Here is a 21,906-nt window from a genome sequence, read left to right on the forward strand (position 1 = left end):
ATATACTTACTTACAGTGTACAAAGAGCCAACAGGGGACAACAGGAAGGTCCTGGGATAAGGCTGTTCGGTGAAAGCCTTGTAGTAGCTATAGGGAGTTTTTGCAAACATCTTACTTTTACAGCAGTCTGTGAGCTGGGCAGGTTAATTATTATTATCCTCATCTTACACCGGAGAAAGCTAAGGCTCAGAGCCGCTGTGTGACTGCCTGGATTTACACATCTATTAAATGGCAGAACCAAGGCTCAAATAGAGACGACCTGTTCTCGAGTGCAGGCTCTCAAATTCCCATGCATAAAATGGAAGAAATAATTCAATTAAGTATTAAAAGGATCACAGTAAAAAAATAAAAGATGGCTATAAAACAGACATAATAAAAACCAGCATAAATACAAGAATACTGTGAAGGTACTTACCTGTTGATAAACTGAGAAGCATTCCCACAAACAATGTGGTCAAAGTCCCAATGGTGCTGAAGTACAGATAGGATAAAGAATACCAGTTATTCATCAGTGGAGTCCTAAAAGACAGCAAAAGCATTGCCATAAGATTTAGTGCAATGCTACTAGCAACTACATGTACGGGTTAATGATCCTCACAACAGAGTAAAAATACAGTATTTAATAACGCCTTCAGTATCATAATCTGCTGTTCTGATCTTTACTTCCTGGGCCAGAAATCAAAAGTATGGCTTCACCCTGACCATACACTGGGGAGAAGATTTAAAATGTCACAGGAATGGCGTCACAAAATACTCTCGGTTGGGGGAAACCTGAAGTATAGAGACCCAGGCCACAGTGGTGCAAGGTTCTGCGAACTCCTGGCACCAAGAAAAGAAGAAATCATGCCAGTGAAAGCCATTCGTGCTCATCACAACTCTTTATCAGAGCGTATGATCTCCGTGGCCAAGGAACAGCTGGATGCTGCGCTATTCCTACCAACTGCAACAACCAATTCGCTGTCATCTTGTTTTCAATCTATAAAACCCCAGCTCTCTCAGATGCCATCTTTGTAGCACTTACTCTGGGCAACTAGAACTTGTGTTTTCTCCGCTGGGTGGATCCTCATTTTGACCCAAAGGAACTCAGTTCTCACACTCAATGTGACAGCACCTGCTGTTTCAGATTGCACAGTGCTACAGTTTGGATCAATGTCTCCCAAAGGCCCAATGTGAAGGGCTTGGGCATACACCCATGTTGCTGTCGGGAGGTGGTGGAGCCCTTAGGAGGCAGGTGAGGTGGAGGAAAGTCAGTCATGAAGGGGCAGTGCCCTCAGAGGAGATACTGGGGACCCCTTAGGCCCTTCCTTCCGTCTCTGGCTTTGCTCTCTGGCCACTACCGCTTCTGCCACACTCTCCCACCACAACAGACCCAAAGCAACAGGGCCAACCGACTATGGATTGAAACCTCTGAAACCATGAGCCTAAATTAGCCTTTTACCCTCTGTATTATGTCCAAGGCACTGTTCTTGTCATGGTAATCAGCCACAAGTAAGGCAGATAAAGTTCCCGTCCACTGATGCTTACATCCTAATGGACAGAGAAATACAATAAACAAGTAAGCAAATTAACGAACATGATTTCCATGGGTGGAAAGTCCTGTGAGAAAACTAGAGCAAGATGATGCCACCTTAGCAGGTTAGAGAGGGAGGGGCCACACTACCACGAGTGCTCAGAGAAACCATTTGCCAAGAAATGACATCTGAACTGAAATCTGAGCAACAAACCATCTTCCCAGCTGAGCAAAATACAGCGAGCAGGACACAGAATGGGGCCAGATGAGAAAGCCTTTGGGTGGGCTGAGATTTTCCTCCACAATGATTGGCAATCTCCACAGATTGTAAGCAGTGAAGTTAGAGGTCTGTTCTATTTCTAGAACAATTGCTCCAGGGTTCCACTTTCGGTTTTGCTAGAGTAGCTCGATGGAGACCAACCATCCTGCTATGAATAGTGCATAAAATCTGGAAGATGGGAGACAGGCAAGTGTTTTAAGACATCAGAGAGATCAAAGCAATGAGAACTTGAGGGACAGAGCCCACACGGCAGGGACACACAGTGACGTGGGCCAATGAAAGTGTGGCAGGCAGTCAGGCGCTGGGCCAGAGACGGGCCAAATGGAACAGAACACAGCACCACCAAGAGACTCACGGGGAAACGGCCCTCTCCTTTACATTAGTTCAGCGGCCTGCGTCACAGTGGGCCGGCAGGATTGTCTTTCCGCCAGAGACTGCTTGGCCTACCGAAGGGGAAGTTACGGAGGGGAAATTGGCTCCGTTTGCAGCACTGAGCTCACCCTCCAGCAGATTGCATTCCCCACACGTGACTGGATACCAACAGGCCCTTTACAGGAGAAGCTGCGGGAATATCTTTAGCACCTCGTGGAAGGCAAAGATTTCTTCAACAAGACACAGAAGGGAATAACAATATAGAGCAAGATTCATACTTGAGCTTAATTAAAATGAAGAAAATCTGGCAAACAAAAGATATTAGTAAGAGAATAAAGTTGCAAACTGATATGTTTGTTTCATCTGCCTGGTAGTTGTTGTTTTTAAAATTTGAATTAGTTGCCAAAATGCAAAAATCAGGACATCTTACAAGAACACTGAGAATATACTATGTATTTACATCTGTGATATTAGGAGGGAAAACTCAAAACCAGAACTAAACAATTGTGTTAGTCCTTTATTTCTAAAATGAAGGTATTGTTACTGTTCTGAACATGCTGATTTTTTCATGATTAAACTTCCTCTTGATACTTTAAGGATTATCTGAGAAGTCATGACTTTTTACAAAATATAGAAGTAAAAAAAGAAAAAATACAATCATGGGGTGGGAGAGAAATATTTTCAAACCATATCTTGTATCAAGAATATATCAATAATTCCCAAATAAATAATAAAAATACAGAGTCTATTGAAAAATTAGGCCAATGTCTTCAATAGACAAGTCATAAAAGAAGACATCTAAACGGTCAATAAACGTATAAACTGCATGAATCATAAGGAAGATTAGGTTAAAACTACTAGCACACTTATGCACTCATGTTAAAAAGTTAAAAAACAAAACAAAACTGAATCTGGACAACTACCTGGTATCTTAAGTCTTTGGCTGTGTCACCTACACCCTTGTACAGAAGGAGGTGACTTTTCGTACATTGGTTTCTTCACTCTGCAATGCATACTCTTCTTTCCTTGGTCCCTACCTTTGTCCCAATCTTGTCTGCCTAGTTAAATCTAGTTTGTATAACTCCTACAAGAAGGTGCTGTGGTTTCAACGTGTCCTCAAAAGTTCATGTGTCAGAAACTCCATCCCTGAATTTATATGTGGACAGCATTTGGAAGCAGCATGTGGAAGGTAATTAGGGTGAAATGATGTCAGAAGGGTCTCTTCCCCCATGATGAGATTAGTGCCTGTTATGGCCGTGCCTAGATGTCCCCCAAAGCCTCATGTGGTCATTGGTGGGACTTTTGAGAGGGGGCTGGATCTAGGGTGTATGGTGCTGGGATTAAGGATATGCGATTACTAAATTAGTCCACTGATTGGTTTGGCATAGTTCTGGGTGTGGATAACAGGAAGCCCACCCTGGGGGTGAGTGGCACCACACAAAGGGCGGACAGCCTGGAAGGGATGAAAGGGAGAGGTATGCTGCTGCTGCTTTGCTACTTCAGTGCTTTGCCACCTTCTACCCACCATGAACCTTTTCTCCTCTCTGAGGCCCCTCTGCCATTCCTTGGAGCCAGCCAACTACAAACTGAAACCTCTAGAAACTCTGAGCTGCAATGAGCCTTTCCTCTTTCAACTGTGGGTTTTGTCTCAGCAAAGAGAAAAGTAACTAAGACAGTGTCTTTATAAGAAGAGGAAGAGGGCAGTGCTAGGACACTTCCACTTCCTGGCCATATTAGGAAGCCACCCTCCCCCCCGCCCCCAGATGCTGAGCGGATGCTGAGCAGATGCTGGGCAGATGCTGGAGACATGCCCTTGGACTTCCTTGCCCGATCTATATTATTCTGTTATAGCAACAGCAAACAGAGCAAGACAGATTTCCCAGTCACCACCTCCTGGCTAGCATGATAGCCTATGGATACCACTTATCACAAGGTATTGCTTAATTACTTCTTTTCTCGCCCAACTTCCCTTTTATTTCCTGTGACAAGAATGACATTTAAAACCTTCTCCTGCATCAAGACAACTGCATTCTTCAAGTAGTCATACATCTCTGAAATCTTCATGTTAATCTACACACCAACATTGTCTTTATTTGTTCTTTTAACAAATATTGTATCTGTCAAGTATCAAGTGCAATTTACCATGTGCTAATTATTATAGTTATCATACATATCCTCTCAGGTTAGACTGTAATTTCTTAGAAAATAGGAATGGGTAAGAAGAAGCAGATATTAAACAAACAGCTAGATACATAGTTCATGTTCAAATACTCTTGCTGATTAGCTGAACTATTTATTTGTTTGTTTGTGGTGCTGGAGATTGAACCTAGGGCCCTACACTTAATAAGTAAGCACTCTGCCCCTGAGCTACACCCCCATCCTCTATTACTGGAATTATTTTGTAACTAAGCTAACCTATAAAGGTGATTATTTGGTACCAGGAACATAATAAACCTTGGCTGATCTATTTGTTTCAGGAATCTAAAGAACCATTTTGCCTTATGCTGTTATATTAAAGGAGATATTTACCTAACTGGAAAAAATGCTAAGCAAAACTATGTAACCAGAAGGACAGTCTGAATGTCCTCTTATCTCACTTAACTTTCAGTTCATCTTTTCTCCCTTTCTGGCCCTCTCCGGTGACTTTCCTGAACCTCTCCCATTCCTGCTTTTATGCTGGTCCACACTCCTCCCCAGATTTCTTTGCCTCTGTCTTCACAGCATGTTACTTAGTCTCCCAAATATTTCTTGGACTCTGGAACTAACTTTTCCCTCCATCCATACACAGCATACAGCCCTGAACTCCCCCAGAAGTCCCACTGGCAAGAATTTGCAAGTGAATTCCTTCTGGGATTGTGCATGGCTTCATTAATAACAGCTCTTTCTGTACACAGGACTGTGTCCATTTTAAGAAGGATGCTCTGTGTCTTGACCCAAAAGCAACAGTTCTCTAAGGCTGCTTCCTTGGAAGCTGGCACTCGGGCAATACTTTGGGGACAGCGTTCTTGTTTTTGTATTCCTTGAGCACAGGCGTGAGATTTTGTACTGTACATCTGCACACTGATGCATCCACTAAGAAAAGTCTGCCCCCACACTCACAGTACAGTACAGCACTCTTCTGCCAACAAGTCTACACTATGGGGTTTTTTTGGTATCAGGGATCAAACTCGAGACCTTGTGCTTTCAAGGCAGGCACTGGAACCACTGAGCTAAATCCCCGGCCCTACGCTATTTCATTAAGTCAGACAAGCTCAGTATTCAGAGGCTCAAAAATATGCTGCCTAAGAGAAAACGCTGGCAGGAAGGTCATAGCTGTGACTCACTGGTAGTGCTCCAAGACCTGGAATCTTTAAACAGAATGATCAGCAACTATTCCACATAATCAGATCATGGTAGATAATAGATCCTCAGTAGAGGATCTATTTCAAATACTAGTTAAGCAATATTTCTTTTATAATTGAGCTTTACATTGAAAACACTTCTCAAAGACAGATAATTTTTCATGCAGTTAGAGTTGGTATTTGGTAGTATATCCATAACAGATTTTTCATTACTATTCAGGTTTCCTTTAGACCTAAAGCTAAAGTGGAAATTTCTATAGAAATTTAAAAAATATATCCTTTTTCTAGTGCTGAATAATATGTTATAACCAAAGACCCACATGGGCTCTGCTAGGTTCAGAATTAGGAAAAATCGCAGTGTTATGGGCAAGATAACAAGCAACTGGAGTTCTCTACTTGTCACATAAATCTTAAAGATAGATTATAAAACTGGATACCTTTCCACATTGTGGATGTCAAAAGTACCCGTAGAAAATGGCATTTCTGTGGCTGTCGTCACATGGGTCCCATTGTATGTGCTGTTGCAGCCGTAAGTAGACAGGTGTAACGGCATAGTTCTCTCCGGAAGTGGGGGGTACAGCTGAGCTCCAATTCCAATCCATAAGGATATGACAAATCCAGCCAACAGACCGACAAACGCTCCCTGGAAAACAAGAGCACTGGTAAAAGGAAGATAATGCCATTTGCTTTAAGATGGAAACCTTTGCAAGTTAAGTTCAACCTGATCCACGCCACAATTACAAGCTCTCTTCCTACATCTCTTCTGCCTTGCAGGATCTCACCCTCTTGTCAAGTGGATCACAGGCTCCCATCCCTAAGCCCCAGTTCCTTCATATCCCTGTCTAACCCTTCACTAACTCCTGCCCACTTTCTCTGCAAATGTTGAATACCTCCAGTTTTTCAACTCTATTTTTGTGGCCAGCACTGGGCTCTGACTTTCCCCACTCTTCACACCCAAAAGAACTGCCACAGTCACAAAGCTGGTTGACTGCAGGCCAGCTGTTCCCTCTGTTTACTTAATCTGTGAACAAATGGCATGCCATATGCACGAGAGTATGCAAATGGAAGCACATCCACGTTATCCTTACACTTAACAACATGCACAATTATAACCGAGCTGCAGGATAATTAGGGGGAAACTATCTAGCCGAGTTACACATGACTGCAGCCCAGCCCTGAGCCAGACCAAATCTCTAGGGAGAAACAGAAGGAGCGGGGAGATCCTGGCCAGGGTCTCCTCTGAAAACACTGGCTTTCTTGTCCTTTGAGAGACTTGGGTTGAGGGGAGTTCTGTCAGGGAGTTCTGTCTGCTCGCGAAGGATTTAAACCCTGGTTCCAAAGGATGGGAGCAAAAGCAGACCTCAAGCTGGGAAGCTGCTCCCCCTGTGGTGGAATTTACCAATAGCAACCTGATCCTGGAGCTGCATGTGGAGAAAAGGGAAGAGCATTTGAGGCAGGGGGTAAATCTAAGTGAAAACACGGGGGAGAAAAAAGAATCACACACTGGTGGGCAAGTGAGAAGTTCGCTGGCCCGAGCAGGGGATTTGTGCTGGGGACGAGGACCGGGAGACCTTTCGTAAGTGTGCAGTCCCTGGGAGCAGACTCCGAGTTCTATGGCAAGAATAACAGTATCTTATTCCTCCCCAAAAGGGCATGTTGGGATTCATCAGGGACAGCCCCACTAAAGGCCATTCATCACGTGTCAGAAAGCACAAGCTGAGTTTTCCCCAGACACTCGACAAACCACTATGCATTTCAAAATGCAGTCAAATTGGGTGTTCAACTAGTCTATTTCACTGTGATTAATTTCTACCCAACTAGCTTCTCCTGATACCTCATTCAGACTTATTAGCACTAATACTAGTCCTCGTTAGAATTGCCTTACCAGTTCCTCATGCCTTATAAGGAGAATGGAAATCTGTAGGCTAAGTTATAGTTCTGCAGTTATTCTAAAAATGTCTGAAAGAAATATATATGCATTATTAGTTTTTCCTGAACTTCATCCTATAGCAGGGCAGAACCAGTGGATTTTCTCCTGGCTTTCAGAGAAATAATTTGTATTTCATTCATTCCAAACAAAACTTAGCGATTCTAATTCTACATACTTAATTCACAGAGAGGTCTGTGTAGAAGAACAGGGCTGCTACCTCTTCCTGGATAAGATTTCCAAGTACAGTCAACTCATCAGAGCATGTTTTGGAGCCCAAAGCCTTCAAATATCAGAACCACAAGCTTTCGGCTCAAGGTGGTGAAGATCTCGTTACTTCTTGTGCATCATGATTATTCATAGGTATCCTCAGCTGTACTGTCCTTAAATCTCTCAGATCTGAGAACATCAGTCCCTTTCTTTAAACTCTAGCTATTAATTTTTAAGAAGGGCATAGGCATTTGCCCCTTTAGTCACATTACGAATATGTACAGTTGTTCTCTAGGGGTCTGGCTGTTTCCATTGATCTTCATGTATGCAGGGTCCCAGTCTGTGTGCTTCCTTACACACTCCATCTAAGTCACAAAGAGTAATTAAAGTCATCGGGGAAGTAACTAACAACATCTCAAAGCAACCATATCTTCACAGTGCAGTAAGAGATGCACAGCTGCTTCAATAGCTGGGAAAATAACGTATACACACATTCATTCTTCACACTTACAACTGAGTTGCCGAAAGGAACCAAAATGCCCAAAGAGAACAAGCCCAGGAGAGGTCCTCCGATCATGCCAAATATGCTGAGTGCCGCCTACGAAAAGAAAAGGAACGCTGGGTCACAATGAGCAATTTCAGACCTGAGCTAGCGCTTCAAGAGGATCCCACCAGGGTGAAGATGAAAAGACCACAGTGCCCTCCTTCGTGTGCAGCCCTGTCACTGGCAAAGAGGTCATTAAAACCTGGAACGCCTGCTTCTCAACACCAAGGGCCCACCTGCTCCTTTGGGTTCCCTCAAAAGTGCGAGGACAGAGGATCCTGAGGGCACGGAGGACCAGGGCAAGTCGGGAGCCACAGCGCCCACAGCCTTGTTCTGATGCATGGCTATCGGTCCTCTCAAGATGCTCTGCCCCACAAGGTTGGAAGGGACCGGAGACAGCGGTGGAACCGCTCCTGACCTGATTCCCTAAGGTAGCACGAAAGGGAAAAATAGGACTTGAAGAAAAGTTGATCAAGTGGTATAGAAAGATATTTGAAACTTGCTTTGATATAGAGACATAAAACCACAAGAGTGAAAGCGATTTGTAACATGAAGCATGAGGAAGTGCAAATAACTGAAGCGTCCAAGAGATGTATCAAGATGTATCAAGCTTCCAAGAGCTGTCAGTAATCTGAGGTGGAGGTTTCCAAGGGCAGAGGGAGGGATGGGGAGGCTGATGGGTGAGAACTAAGTTTTCATTTTATAGCACAAGTAAGTTGATGTTCTGTAGCACAGTAGAATGACAACAGATAATAGACTGTATAACTTTTAAAAGCTAGAAGAAAGGACTGAATGTTTTCATGGCAATGGTAAATATTTGGGGAGATAAATATATTTAGTCTCATTTGAAATTATACAATGTATACGTGTATTGAAACATCACAGGATACACGTAAACATGTACACTTTTATTTGTCAATTAGAAATAAAGAATAGGCAAGACTGTGAGAGAAGAGGAAGGGATACATTGGTTTGTTGATGAGAGAAGAGGGCCCAACAGAACAGAAGGGATGAGTCCAAGAGAAAACACCAGCACCGGGAAACGTCAGAAGGCGTGGCCTGCGCGCTTGATGAGATCGGGCACTTTCGGGCTGGCAGGGCCCTAGCCACTGGCTGCGAACCTTGATTTAAATAAATGTTGTGAAGAGGAGAAAGGACTGGGGCGCTGATGAGCCAGAACTACTGCTTGAGAAGGACGTGATCCGGAGTCGGCTGTCACAGAATCCAGCAAAATGCGAGACAGACTCCGCGCAGGACGTGACAAAGAGCACACGGCCCAGGAAGTCAGCGGTGACAAGCAGGATGGGGAGCCAGTTTGGGGGACAGAAGCAAGACACCAAGTAAAGGCTCCGTTAGAGCAGTGGAGGCGAACCTGTCGCACACGTGCCGCAGCTGGCTGCTCACTGTAATCGAAAGCTGTCAAAGGTTCGAAATCACGGTGTGGAGGAATAAGATCTCGATTAGCAAAGAAACAAGGGAGAAAGAACTGAGGTGGAGTGATTCTGACTCTGCTAGAAGATCCCACGATGTATCATCAGCCAGAGACAGTATATAGAAGACGCAGGAGACTCCGCCACAGTAAGCACTGGGAATCCCTGGGCCAGGGCTGGAAATCCCTGCAAGACCCCTGAATGGGCCCGGGGCTGTCACTGGTCTCAGATCTCGGAGGGACTGCACCCCACCTCCAGGCCCTGTGGGGTCTGGGGTTCAGAGACTGCCGGAGCTTCAGAGTTCACAGTACAGATATTCCTCGCTTAAGGACCTACCTACTTAACAGCTGTTCTGAGTTACCACTTGCCCTTTCTTTTGTACAGCTCTGTACTTCTTGTTTATAGCGCTTCACTGTCTTTTTGTGCAGTATGCCTTGTTTATACCATACTGTAATTTCTGCTGATTGTTCTGTATAGTACAGTACTGCAGTTTTATATTCTGTTGTACATTACTGCAAGTAAGAGTTATGCAAATAATAGCAAAGCCATCAAGCTGTAGTTTCCTTTGACCATTTCATTGTTCTAAATTTTGTAATGTACATACTATATAATTCCTCATTTAGCAACCAATTCATTTAATGACTTAATCACAAGAATGACTTGGTCGTTAAACGAGGACCATCTGTTTTCCACGGTCAGTCAAATCTCAAACAGATCTTCTGTGCCGGGTGAGGAGGGTCAGCAGCATTCTCAGAACAATCTGCTGGGAACTGAGCTGCATCGTTGGCAGCCAGCGAGGGTAGAGTAGGTCTAGGGTCCCTGGTCACTCGGGGGAGAAGCGAGTGGTTTCAGCTGCAGATCTAGGGCAGACTCACCAGCAGTGGAGGGAGAGAAGTTCAAGGCAGTAATCAGAGCCAAGTACAGTGGTGCACACATGTAATTCCTGCATTCTGCTGAGGCAGGAGGACTGCAAGTTCAAGCCCGGCTGGGGCAACTTACTGACTTACAAGACCCTGTCTCAAAATACAAAATAAGAGGGCCAAGGATGTAGCTCAGTGCAAAGGCCCTGGGTTCAATCCCCACTACGAAAAATAAAAAATAGCAATCAGGGCATTACTCTAAAGCCTGGACACGAGTGGAAGGGCCAATGAGGACACGCTCAGCAGGCTCACGGGTTGGCCATGGCTGGGAGGCAGAAGTGAGGGTGGCAGTGACCCTCGCTCCAAGCCATCATGAATCATGAATAAACAGTCTGGGAAGCCACAACTGGACATGGGAAACCAGGCCACCTGGAACAGGGAAAGACAGAGGGGACACTGGGGCTTGGAGACACAGCCCCGGGAGATGTAAAAGTTGTCGAGCACTCGGGGGTGGCAGGCTTGGAGTTGCTTGATTTCAGAGCAATGTCAGTGGGGTGGGACAGGGGGACCAAGTGGCCTCAAAACCCCACAATAAGGTCCAGAGACACTGAGCTGGAGGTGGTATTGAAGATGCAAAAGCCTGGTCTCGAACCAACTTGGGTCTTGTCCATCACAAATGGCTACCAGGCACAACAGGTGTTTCTGGGAGTCCCGGCCACAGTGACAGGAGACAGTGATGGAGATGGCTCCAGAGACTCCTGGCCAAGCACCTCAATAAAGGCCTCGTCAGGGAGGGATGTGTGGCATCCAGGGCAAGGGGCAGGAGCGTTACCAGTGACCATGGAAAGGCTGGGCCCAGCTGTCCAGGAGCGAGTGGAGGCCCACGTCTGCTCCGAGGACAGCCTGGAGGGACTCATGAGGCTGCCCGGAGACCCACCAAAGATCCACTGGCCTCGCTGATTTCTTCATGACAGTCTGCTCCAGGTCACTCTCTCTGGATTCTTTCGAGGAAATGGATGTCAATTCTCGCTGACTTCACCCATCCTCACTGCCATGTGTCACATAAAGGGTTTGGGGTGGTCTCTGTTAACTAATTTCCTCCAGGGCAACTTCTCCCCAGCCCTGTGCAATTCACCCTGAAGATGAATCGCAGATTCCAGCTCCGTTTGTTCCCATCATGCTCTTAGAGGTGGAGTGCAGGTGTGGGCTGGGCCAGGCAGGGCTGGGGCAGATACCAGTAGGGGTCACATGACTGAGGATGCTCCCATTCTCTACCCAGAGACCCTGCTCAGAGTTTAGGGTTCCTTCCTGCCTTCTTACATCTGTATGCAGCCTGGGTCCGTTACCAGGTGTTTCTCCCACAGAGAGCTATTTGTCGAGGGCAAGCTTTGTTCTGAGGTGCAGGACAGTTGCAACTGTACAAAGTGGCCTTGTGTCCTGAAACTCCTTGGGCTAAGCCCGGAAAACCCCAGGGCCAATTTGCATCACACTACTAAGTGACACACAGCAGCAGCCCTGCAGAGCCCTTGAGCAGGTGTACAGTGACACTAATGCACCAATCCTATGGTCATGAGGTCATAAGATGTCTCGTCAGCTACATTCCACATCCACACCCAGTGCAGAAAGAGGCTCCCCTCAGCTGAGGAAGCCGGCCTGCTGCCTCCACGTGGCAGCCATGACTCAGGGCTTGCCCGCCCTACAACAGTGGCCTCAAAGAAAGCCACTAAAATGGAAGGCGTAAGATCAAATAAATTTAAAAAACTCCAAGTTCCATCAAAATTCACTTTTCACAGCAAGACCCAGGAAGACCTCAAAAGGCTGCATGCTACCTGATTTCATTTAGGGAACACTCCTCCTCCCACCGCCACACCGATACTGGGGGCCTTGTGATTTCAAGGCAGGCACAGTGCCACTGAGCTAAATCCCCGGCCCTCTATGCAACACTCAACATGACAAAATTGTAAGAATGGAGGACAGATTTGTGATTGCCAAAGGCCAAGGAGGGAGTGGGTCAGGAGAGAAGTAGGCGTGGTTATGAAGGACACCAGCGGGGACACTTCCAGTGATGAAGCTGCTCCGTACCTTACTGCTTCCATGTCCATATTCTGGTTGTGATATGGTCTTATCAAAATGTAACCACTGCAAGATGTTTTTGTGAGACATTGCCATGGAGTGAAACGGAGTATAGGATATATGCAACCTCGGTATCACTTCTTGCAATTGCATGCATGTAAATCTGTGACTATCCAGAATAGAAAGTTGAATTTTTAAAAAACGTTTAAATATGCAGCCACCTCTGTCCTCCAATGGGTTTATGTGTAGATAGATGTGTGGAGAGAAGTCTGGAGTGACAGTCAGAGGAACATTCGGAGGTTTGGAGTCGCATGGAGCTTTGGGCTCAGCTCTTACCTGTAGCAGAGCTCCCATGAGTGAGGCCAGTGCAGCCATCCCGATGCACAGGACTCCGTACAGCACACCTAGGTGGGTGACACAAAGGCACTGTATAGTCCAGACCCAGAGAACTGGGATTCCCAGGAGAGTGGGCCACTGTCCCTCTGGGTCAGAGAGAAATTACACAACTGAGATGAAGAGTGACCGCACACATCACAGGCAGCCCAACAAGGAAAGACGTGTTTTCCTCCAGAATCGGCAATGAGAACAAACAAGGCCCGCATACTGTGTCCCAGGATTAGGTATAAGAGCAGGTTATGTAAGGAAAGACTCCCTGGAATTAACTATGGGAGTTTTAAAACTAAGAACTACTGTATTGTGTTATTAATTTAATCTGCTGCAAAGGTGTCTATAGAGGAAGGCTCAGCACTTTGTGCTCAGCCTACTACAGGTGAAAAGGCGGGGAGGGATCAACACCAGAAATCAGAGCCTTCTGACTTCTGCTGTTCTCCCCCTCAGGGCCGTGGTGACCCACACCAAGGGCGGTGGTGAAAGTCCAGCGGCCCCACGCCTCTCCCGTTAAAACTGCCAGCAAAGGTGACTTCAAGGTCAGTTTCCCATTCCCTCTTCTGCCAAGTTGTTCCCCAAACTTTTTTATAGAAATTCTTAAGCCACCATTGTTTGTCAGAGTGTGAGATTTTTATTTCCTCTTGTAGCTTTCGCTTTTTACCATTTTTTCCATTTATTTTCAATTTTTTTCATGCATTTGCTTTTTAAAATTAAGTAAATATTAGCTACCCGTCTTTTATTTTTTTAAAAAACTGATTCAGCAAAAATTACTTTAAATAAATCAAGAGGCTTTCCAATGCTCAAAATTCAAAATATAGGGAAAAAGAATGGAAAAATCCTCATCATTAAATTAGTGCATTCCTTAAATTATGTTATTCCTATTTTATTCACACTAGCATTCACCCCTTTGTTAAGTATAGTGGGTAAATAACATTATTGTACTTAAATTTTTTCTAAAAAAAAAAATCTTACATTAATTTTTTTTCTGTCTTTAGCTTGATTCTTCCTCATTGAGTAGGCATGAACAGTCACTGTTACAGTTTAATACTCAAAATTACTGAAAAGAATATTCAAACCATCTGTTGTGTTCTTGTCCACGATGTCCTTATTGCATACACTTCGATGTAATGATTTCATAGAACGCTTCAAATGAATGCAAATCTTATCTATATTAGCAAGTCCTGGAAACTGTCCTTTGTGGTCCACTGACAATGAAATTTTTTCTTTTTATTTTGGAGACAAGGTCTCACTATGCATGTCAGGCTGGCCTTGAACTCGCTATGTAGCCCAGGCTGGCCTCCAACTCAGCGGTGATCCTCCGGCCTCAGCCTCTTGAGTGCTGGGACTACAGGTGTGTGCCACCACACCTGGCCTGAAATATTTAAAGTATCTTCCAAATCTTGGTTGCAAATACGGCCATATCTGCACTAAACTGTGGGCAAGTGGATGTGGATATGCATTCTCACTGGGATGTACTTAGTGCTTTGTAGAGGAAAAGAACCTCTGGTGTCTCAAAAGAAGTCTCCTCTTGGAGCTGGAGGGGAGTTGTGAACAGAGCTTACTCATTCCTTGGGAAATCCAGAAGAGAGACCTCTCTGAGAGCGACCGGAAGTAAGGTCTGATGAGATCTTCCACGGTCACTGCAGCCAGCGCATTAATACTGGAGGACACTGTGCTGGGAGGGCAAAGAAGGAACACTCCGGTTAATAATATTTTAGCTTTAACAATACTTATCATGGGAACAGGGAAGAAGAAAGCAAATGGAAACTTCTAAAATGTAACCGGATTTCTGTTGCTCTTAATGACTAAAGTCCACTTATCATCCAAGAATGATTCAGGGAGGGCCGGGGATTTAGCTCAGTGGTTCCACCACCTGCCCTGCAAGCGGAAGGATCTGAATTCAATTCCCAGTACCAAAAAAAAAAAAAAAAACGATTCAGGGCATAGGCTGGATAGTATTAGAAAAGGATGTGCTAATGTAATTTCTATTTTCCAGTTAGTCTTCTGTGTCCATAAAAATGTACATTATTATACTATTATTATTACATTATTACATGACTTTAAAATATAGTTTTCTTTATGCATTGAAAGGATTGTCATAAACCCTCAGTAACATGTGCCATAAATAGTCCTTTCCTGAATCCTCACTAACATATGCTGTACACATTGATAACGTCAATCTCCTACAACAAACACAGGAAGAAGGTCAATGACAAAATACAAGATGCTTCTGGCAAGAGTATATTATTCAATAGGCATATAGATTGAATTCTAATTTTCCAGTTGATCATGCTTTAGCCACATGTGTCTTAAACTGGCTACTGCTTTAAATTTTAAAGTAAAGGGTTTTTTTTTTTAGATACCGTGCTATGAAAAAATAGCCTGCAGTTTATCAGATTTAATAGGTGAGGCTGGGCCTGGTGACACTGGCCTGTAATCTCAGCACTCGGAGGAGGCTGAGGCAGGAAGAGCCAGGTAAATTTAAGACCAGCCTGGGCTGCATAGTGAGTTCAAGGCCAGCCTGAACTACTTAATGAGACCCTGTCTCAGAAAACAAAAACAACAACAACAAAGACCAAGTAGGCGAGTTGGGCAGACTTGCAAAACCAATGTCAATATAAGGATGCCCATGCTACCCACAATCAACTCATAGAAATGATATCTTATGATGACACTTTTATAGCATAATAAACCAGCAGGCACCTAGAAAATAACCTAACAAAACATGTATAGGAGCTCCATGCCAAAAGTATAAAGAAAACATTGAGAAAAAGCAAATGAAGTCCGAGATAAATAGAAAGACATACCATCATTCCAGATTGGAAGAAGCAGTATTCTGAGAAGGAAAATTCCGCCCAAATCACAGTAGGTGATTCCAGTTTGTTTGGTGGGGGTGATGAGGAGAGAGGTGCTAAACTGAGATTTCGGGGAAAGAGAAGATGCTCCAGGGAGGGCAAGGATGAGGCCATGCACCTCCCAGCATCAGGTCTCCTGGGAAAAGGGGGAATCTGAGGGAGCCCCGGTGTGGGCGTGGAGCTCTGATGCTCAGTGAAAGCCACCACTGAGGGGTCACCATGACCCCTGAGGGTATGTGGTGGCGCGCTGGAGCACAAGACCTGATGTTGGGAGGAAGGCATTCTGCGGTCTGTCAGATTTAACAGCTGAGTTAGGCGGCCTCTCAGAACCAGAGCCCATGCAGAGGCATCCCTGCTGTCACCAGCACTCACTTCCTAGAACGGGACACTGCACCAGGCAGCCTGGGGACAGCAGGAAGCGAGCACCCTCCCCAGAGGAAAGAGTCAGAGCAACTGGGAGGACACCAGCAGTGCTTCGCCTACTTTGACCCAACTGTGCCGAGTCCAGAATCTAGCTCCACCCCCAAAGCCACCAACGAGAAAAGACAGATGCCCGGAGGGAATGACGGGTCATAGACTCCTAGTGCATACCTTAAGGTTCCACTGTAAGCACAGGCCACAAAAAGCCCAGGAACTCCGGGATAATCTTGCAAAATGTCCAGTACCAAATAAGGCATGAGCTGAAAAATTCCAAAATATACACCTAAATGCCATTTGCTGTTGAATAAAGTCAGCTAATTCCTGATTACCTAAGATCTTTGTTCTTCCAGAAGTGAAAGGAGCTACTCCTAAAGGTTAAGTCGTTAATTGCTCACATTTAAACAAAAAGCCCAATAGCTAAGTACACAGGCTTTGGAGTCAGACAGATGTGGCTTTGGTTACTTAATTTCTCAGAGCCTTGGTTCCCTCATCTAATCTATGAAAGACTTTTAGTATAGAATATGCAAGATAGTAAATACTCAACAAAAGCAGCTCTTATTCCATGCAATAATAAGCCATTTTTAAGGGACTTTCGAAAAACCTCTTTGCTTAAACAAGTAGCACCCTCTCTATTTATGACTCCAGACCATTTTTTAAAGTTCAATTACTATCCAAGAGTAAAAGATGTAATTCAGTTATCCACAGTGTAAAACATAGCGATGGATGGAAAAGTACCTCAGGAAATCTTTGAAACTGGCCTCTTCAGAAAGTTCCTGATACTAACTTGGTTTGCCATGTTTACATTTTTTAAAAATAAATACAAAATAATGATGGGTATGTAAGTGACTATAGACTGCGTTGTCTCTCTGCAGTGTTAACTTTCAAGTAGAGGAGGCCTAAGGGGACAAACCTTCCCGGAAACTATCCTCTCTTGCGCACAGAGACAAGACTGACTGCATCTCCCACCAGGAGCGGAGGGAAGCTCTGAATGGCGGCCATGGCCAGCTCCCCAAGTAACTCAATTTTCCCAAAATATTTTAAAAGTTGAACTTGAAACAGTTCTTCAGCAGTATTTGGCGACTGTGACTTCCCACAGTAGCCTACACTGTGTTTCCCAGACGTGGTGTGTACTTTCATTTCTACTTTTATCTTCTTTTTCTCTTTCTCTGCCCAGATTTGCTCTGCAGAGCCAGTTTCTCCCATACTCCTTCACCCTTCACTTTTCAAATAAACTTTTGGCACCATTAAAAAAAAAAGTGAAACAGTATTTCATACATAAGCAAAAATAAAGTTTCCATCATTAGCATTGTAATAAAATCCAAAATCTTCTACATTATTATCAGCTTTCTCAAGAATCTTTACTATGCAATTTTTAAAAGAAATATCACACTGTATTCCATGAGAATGTATACTTGGTATGTCAATTAAAAATTTTAAAATATGTATAAAAAGTGAGTCGTAGACCATGAAAATACATGGAAATAATAGCCTGTTGCTAATCTAAGCAGCTGACATTCTGGAAAAGGTAACATCCTGGAGACAGTAAAGGACCAGTGATTGGTAGAAAATGTAGGTGGGCTGGGGATTTAGCTCAGTGGTTCCAGTGCCTGCCTCAAAAGCGCAAGGATCCAAGTTCTATTCCCAGTACCAAAAAAAAAAAAAACCCTTAAAAAAAAGAGAAAATGTAGGTGGGATACATGGGTGAAACACAGGGGATTTTAGGGCAGTGAAATAATTCTATATGACACTATAACAGTGAGTCCATAACATTATACATTTGGCAAAACTCACAGAAGTCAATCTTAATGTAAAATTTACTTCAGAATAATTTATCGTTATTGGTTTATTGATCGTAAAAAGTGTACCACATCAAAATAAGAAGTACAGATAGAATCAAGGTACGATTATAGGCAAGACAGCAGCAAAACTACACCTAGACCCCAGCCCTGCTTTCTCAGGACGATCCCAGTGGACTGTAGCAGAAAATCACATTTCCTAACCCACAGGGGGGGTGTATATGATGCCCTTGCATAGAAATTAGCCTATCTTTGTTCTATGAGGCCCCTGATTGTTTGATTGACAACCAGATCTTAGAAAATAATTTTGGCAGGAATGCAGGTTTCAGAGCTGGGCAGCCCTGGATTCAAATTTTAACTACACTTCTTGAAAGACAGTGCTTGGCCCACAGGTCCACAGGAGTAGAGGCAGCCTGCCGCTAGTGGGTTTGAGTCCTGGCTTCAGGCTACTAGCTGGTACCTACTTAACCCCTGTGTATGTCACTGTGGAAACTAAAAAGTAAAATGGACGTAAAGCGCCCAGGACAGTGCCTGGCCCATGGTAAGGATCTGATGGGTGCTTGCAATTATTCCACATACTTACACAGTGGCCCTAGGTCAGTCAGAAAACCTCTGAGATTTAGTTCATCGTCTAAATTAGGGCTTCAGGGATGCGAGGATGAAATGAGCACACAGCTCTCAGCACAGAATCTCGCCGTGTGGCTGGCACTCAGCCCACGTTCACCTGTTAGATCCGTCTCTCGGGCATTTATGAACTAAAAGACACATTACTCATCGATGAGTGGGTTAACGACACCCAAAGTGCTCTCCAGTACCACGGCTGGTGTACAGTTTTTTTAAATGGTGTTTACATTTCTACCCCCAGCACTGTGTGATTTCTATTTCACACTTGGCTTGAAATTTTTCCAGGTGTTCCAGTATATTAGTTTTAGACACATCGCTCTTCATTCTTGCTCTTTGTGCTAAAATAAGTTTCTGCCACATGCTTTATAGAGGTGAAGGTGACTCGCTTGTGACCACTGGCTGCGGCCCTACGTGAACATGGGGTCGCCTTGCTCTCCCTAGGGTACTCTTTGAATGTCATTAATGCCATGTAAGAAAGACACGGCACCAAACCTGGTCTTCCGCAGACACCTTCTTGGCTGTCCAAGGGTCACAGTCATGGTACCTGGAGTACAGGGCAAGCCCACAAAACACGGAACAGGTGAGGATGGTCCAGAGTCCCAGAAGATTGACGTAGAGAGACCTGAGGAAAGAGAAGAAGAAACAGCAAATGACAACTGCAAATGTGATCCAAAGATTAAGAAACCTATTACGTGAACAGAAGAGAGCTTCATGATTATAATCAATAAATGCACATTATCTTTTGGTTAGCAAAAATGCTATTTTTCCTTTCCTTTTTTATTTTTATTTTTATTTATATATTAATTGGTACATTGTAGGTACACAATACGTTTACATTCATCATTGGGTGCTTGTACCTGAACACGATGTATCCTGGTTCTTATTTTTTCCCCATTCCCTGCGCGCCCTTCACCCCCTCCACCCTTCCCTATTTACATAGACTTCATTTCCTTTTTTTTTCTTTCTCATAATTTTTCCTTTCCTTTCTTCCCTTTCCCCTTCCCCTCCCGCCACCCCTCCACCTTTGGACCTTTTCCTATTTCAAATTATCAATTATCTGTTTTAATCATTTTCATCCTTATTTACACTTTCAGTTTCTCACACTAGAGAAACTATTCGGTATTTACACATGTGGGTCCTATTTATTTCACTTAAGAGTATGGCCTCAATATGCATCCATTTAGCTATAAATGACTCCAGTTTCTCATTCTTTATGGCTGAGTAGTACTCCATTTTATTTAAAACAACAAATCTTCTTTATCCAGTCTTCAGTTGATGGGTACTTCGACTGTTTCCAAACCTTAGCTATTACAAACTGTGCCGCTATAAACATGGGTGCACATATATCACTGTGGTATGATTCTTTTAATTCTTTGGGGAAGATCCCCAGCAGGGGAATAGCTGGGTCAAATGGGACTTCCAGTCCTAGTTCTTTGAGATATCTCCATACTGATTTCCACAGTGGTTGCACCAGTCTGCACTCCCACCAACAATGTTCCTTTCTCCCAACACCCCCACCAGCATTTGTTATTGATTGATTTTCTGATAGCAGCCATTCTTTCTGGGGTGAGGTGGAATCTCAGTGTTGTTTTCATCTGCATCTCTCGAATGACCAGTAATGTTGAACATTTTTCCATATATTTATTTTCTGTTTTTACTTCTTTGTCTGAGAAATGTCTGTTCATTTTGGATGCCCACTTTTGAATGGGGTCTTTGAATTTGGGTGGTCTGATTTTTTTCAATTCTTTATATATTCTAGATAGTAGACCTTTGTCTGAGGTACAGCTGCTAAAAATTTCTTCCCATATTGTAGGTTGTCTCTTAGCTCTGTTGTTAGTTTCTCTTGCAGTGCAGAAGCTTTTTAATAAGATGATATCCCAGTTGTTGATTCTTTGTGTTAGCTCCCGTGCTACTGAAGTTTTGTTCAGAAAGTCTTTTCCTATGCCAATGTCATTGAGAGTTCTACCTAACTTATCTTCCAGCAAGTTTACTGTCTCTGTCTTGATATTTAGCTCTTTAATCCACTTTGATCTTAGTTTAGTGCACGGTGATAGGTTTGGGTCTAGTTTTAACCTTTGACAGGTTGAAATCCAGTTTTTCCAACACCATTTATTGAACAGGCTATCTTTTCTCCAATGAGGGAAATTGGCTCCTTTGTCAAAGATGAGGTGGCTGAGTACGTCTGGAGTTGTTTCTGCATCTTCTAATCTATTCCACTCATCCTCAGGTCTGTTTCTTTGCCGATACCATGCTGTTTTTATCACAGTAGCTTTGTAGTATAGTTTCAAGTTGGGGATTGTGATACCCCCAGCCATGTCTCTGTTGCTCAGAATTGCTTTTGTTATTCTAGGTTTCTTCTGCTTCCAAAAGAATTTTTGGATTGTTTTCTCTAGTTCTGTGAAGTATATTGTTGGAATTTCAATCGATATTGCATTAAATCTACATAGTAGTTTTGGAAGTATGGCCATTTTCACTATATTATTAGGTTGATTCCTAGATATTCCATTTTTTCAGATGCTATTGTAAAAGGAATTATTTCCCAAATTTCTCTCCCAATGGGTTTGCTATTGTTTTTTGAGTGTTGACCTTATATCCAGCTACTCTACTGAATCTATCAATTAGGTCTAGAAGGCTTTTGACCCAGTTTTTTGGGTCTTCTATGTAAAGTATCCTATCATCAGCAAATAATGAGTTTCACTTCTTCCTTTCCTATTTTTATTCCTTTTATTTCTTTCTCTTGTCTAATTGCTGTGGCTAATGTTTCCAGAACAATATTAAACAGGAGTGGTGATAGTGGGCATCCTTGTCTTGTTCCTGATTTTAGCGTGAAAGTTTTAAGTTTTTGACCATTTAGTATGATGTTGGCTGTTGCTTTTTCATACACAGCCTTAATCAGGTTGAGATAAAGACCTTCTATTCCAATTTTCTGTAGCATTTTTATCATGAATGGGTGCTAGATTTTGTCAAATGCCTTTTCTGCATCTATTGAGATGATCATATGGTTTTTGTTCTTGACTCTGTTAGTATAGTGTATTGCATTTATTGATTTACGTATGTTGGACCATCCTTGCAACCCTGGGATAAATCTTACTTGGTCAGGGTGTATGATGTTCTTGATGACCCTCTGTATTCTGTTTGCCAGTATCTTGTTGAAGATTTTTGCATTTATGTTCATTAGAGAGATTGGCCTGAAGTTCCCTTTTTCGGTTGGGTCTTTCCCTGGTTTTGGAATCAAAGTAACACTTGCTTCCAGGAAAGAATTTGGAAGCCTTGCTTC

The 21,906-nt window shown here is 43.5% G+C and overlaps 1 protein-coding gene across 5 annotated transcripts in view; it reads right to left on the reverse strand.

The window, feature by feature from the left end:
* Slc5a8 (solute carrier family 5 member 8) overlaps positions 1–21,906 on the reverse strand; it is a 50,377-nt gene that overhangs the window by 6,641 nt on the left and 21,830 nt on the right. For 2 of the 5 annotated variants that reach the window (XM_004844857.4, XM_087192693.1), the window contains exons 7-13: positions 19,122–19,251; positions 16,381–16,469; positions 14,497–14,609; positions 12,884–12,951; positions 8,152–8,238; positions 5,941–6,146; positions 416–519 (exon numbers count right to left, since the gene is read on the reverse strand). In XM_004844857.4, the coding sequence (XP_004844914.3) occupies positions 416–519; positions 5,941–6,146; positions 8,152–8,238; positions 12,884–12,951; positions 14,497–14,609; positions 16,381–16,469; positions 19,122–19,251 (797 nt within the window). The remainder of the gene's footprint in view (positions 1–415; positions 520–5,940; positions 6,147–8,151; positions 8,239–12,883; positions 12,952–14,496; positions 14,610–16,380; positions 16,470–19,121; positions 19,252–21,906) is intronic. The other 3 variants (XM_087192694.1, XM_087192691.1, XM_087192692.1) reach the window with 2 other exon arrangements.

The sequence above is a fragment of the Heterocephalus glaber genome, unplaced genomic scaffold, assembly GCF_053883595.1.
Source record: "Heterocephalus glaber isolate CG9 unplaced genomic scaffold, H.glaber_assembly_v1.0 deba00001572, whole genome shotgun sequence".
NCBI classification, from domain to species: domain Eukaryota; kingdom Metazoa; phylum Chordata; class Mammalia; order Rodentia; family Bathyergidae; genus Heterocephalus; species Heterocephalus glaber.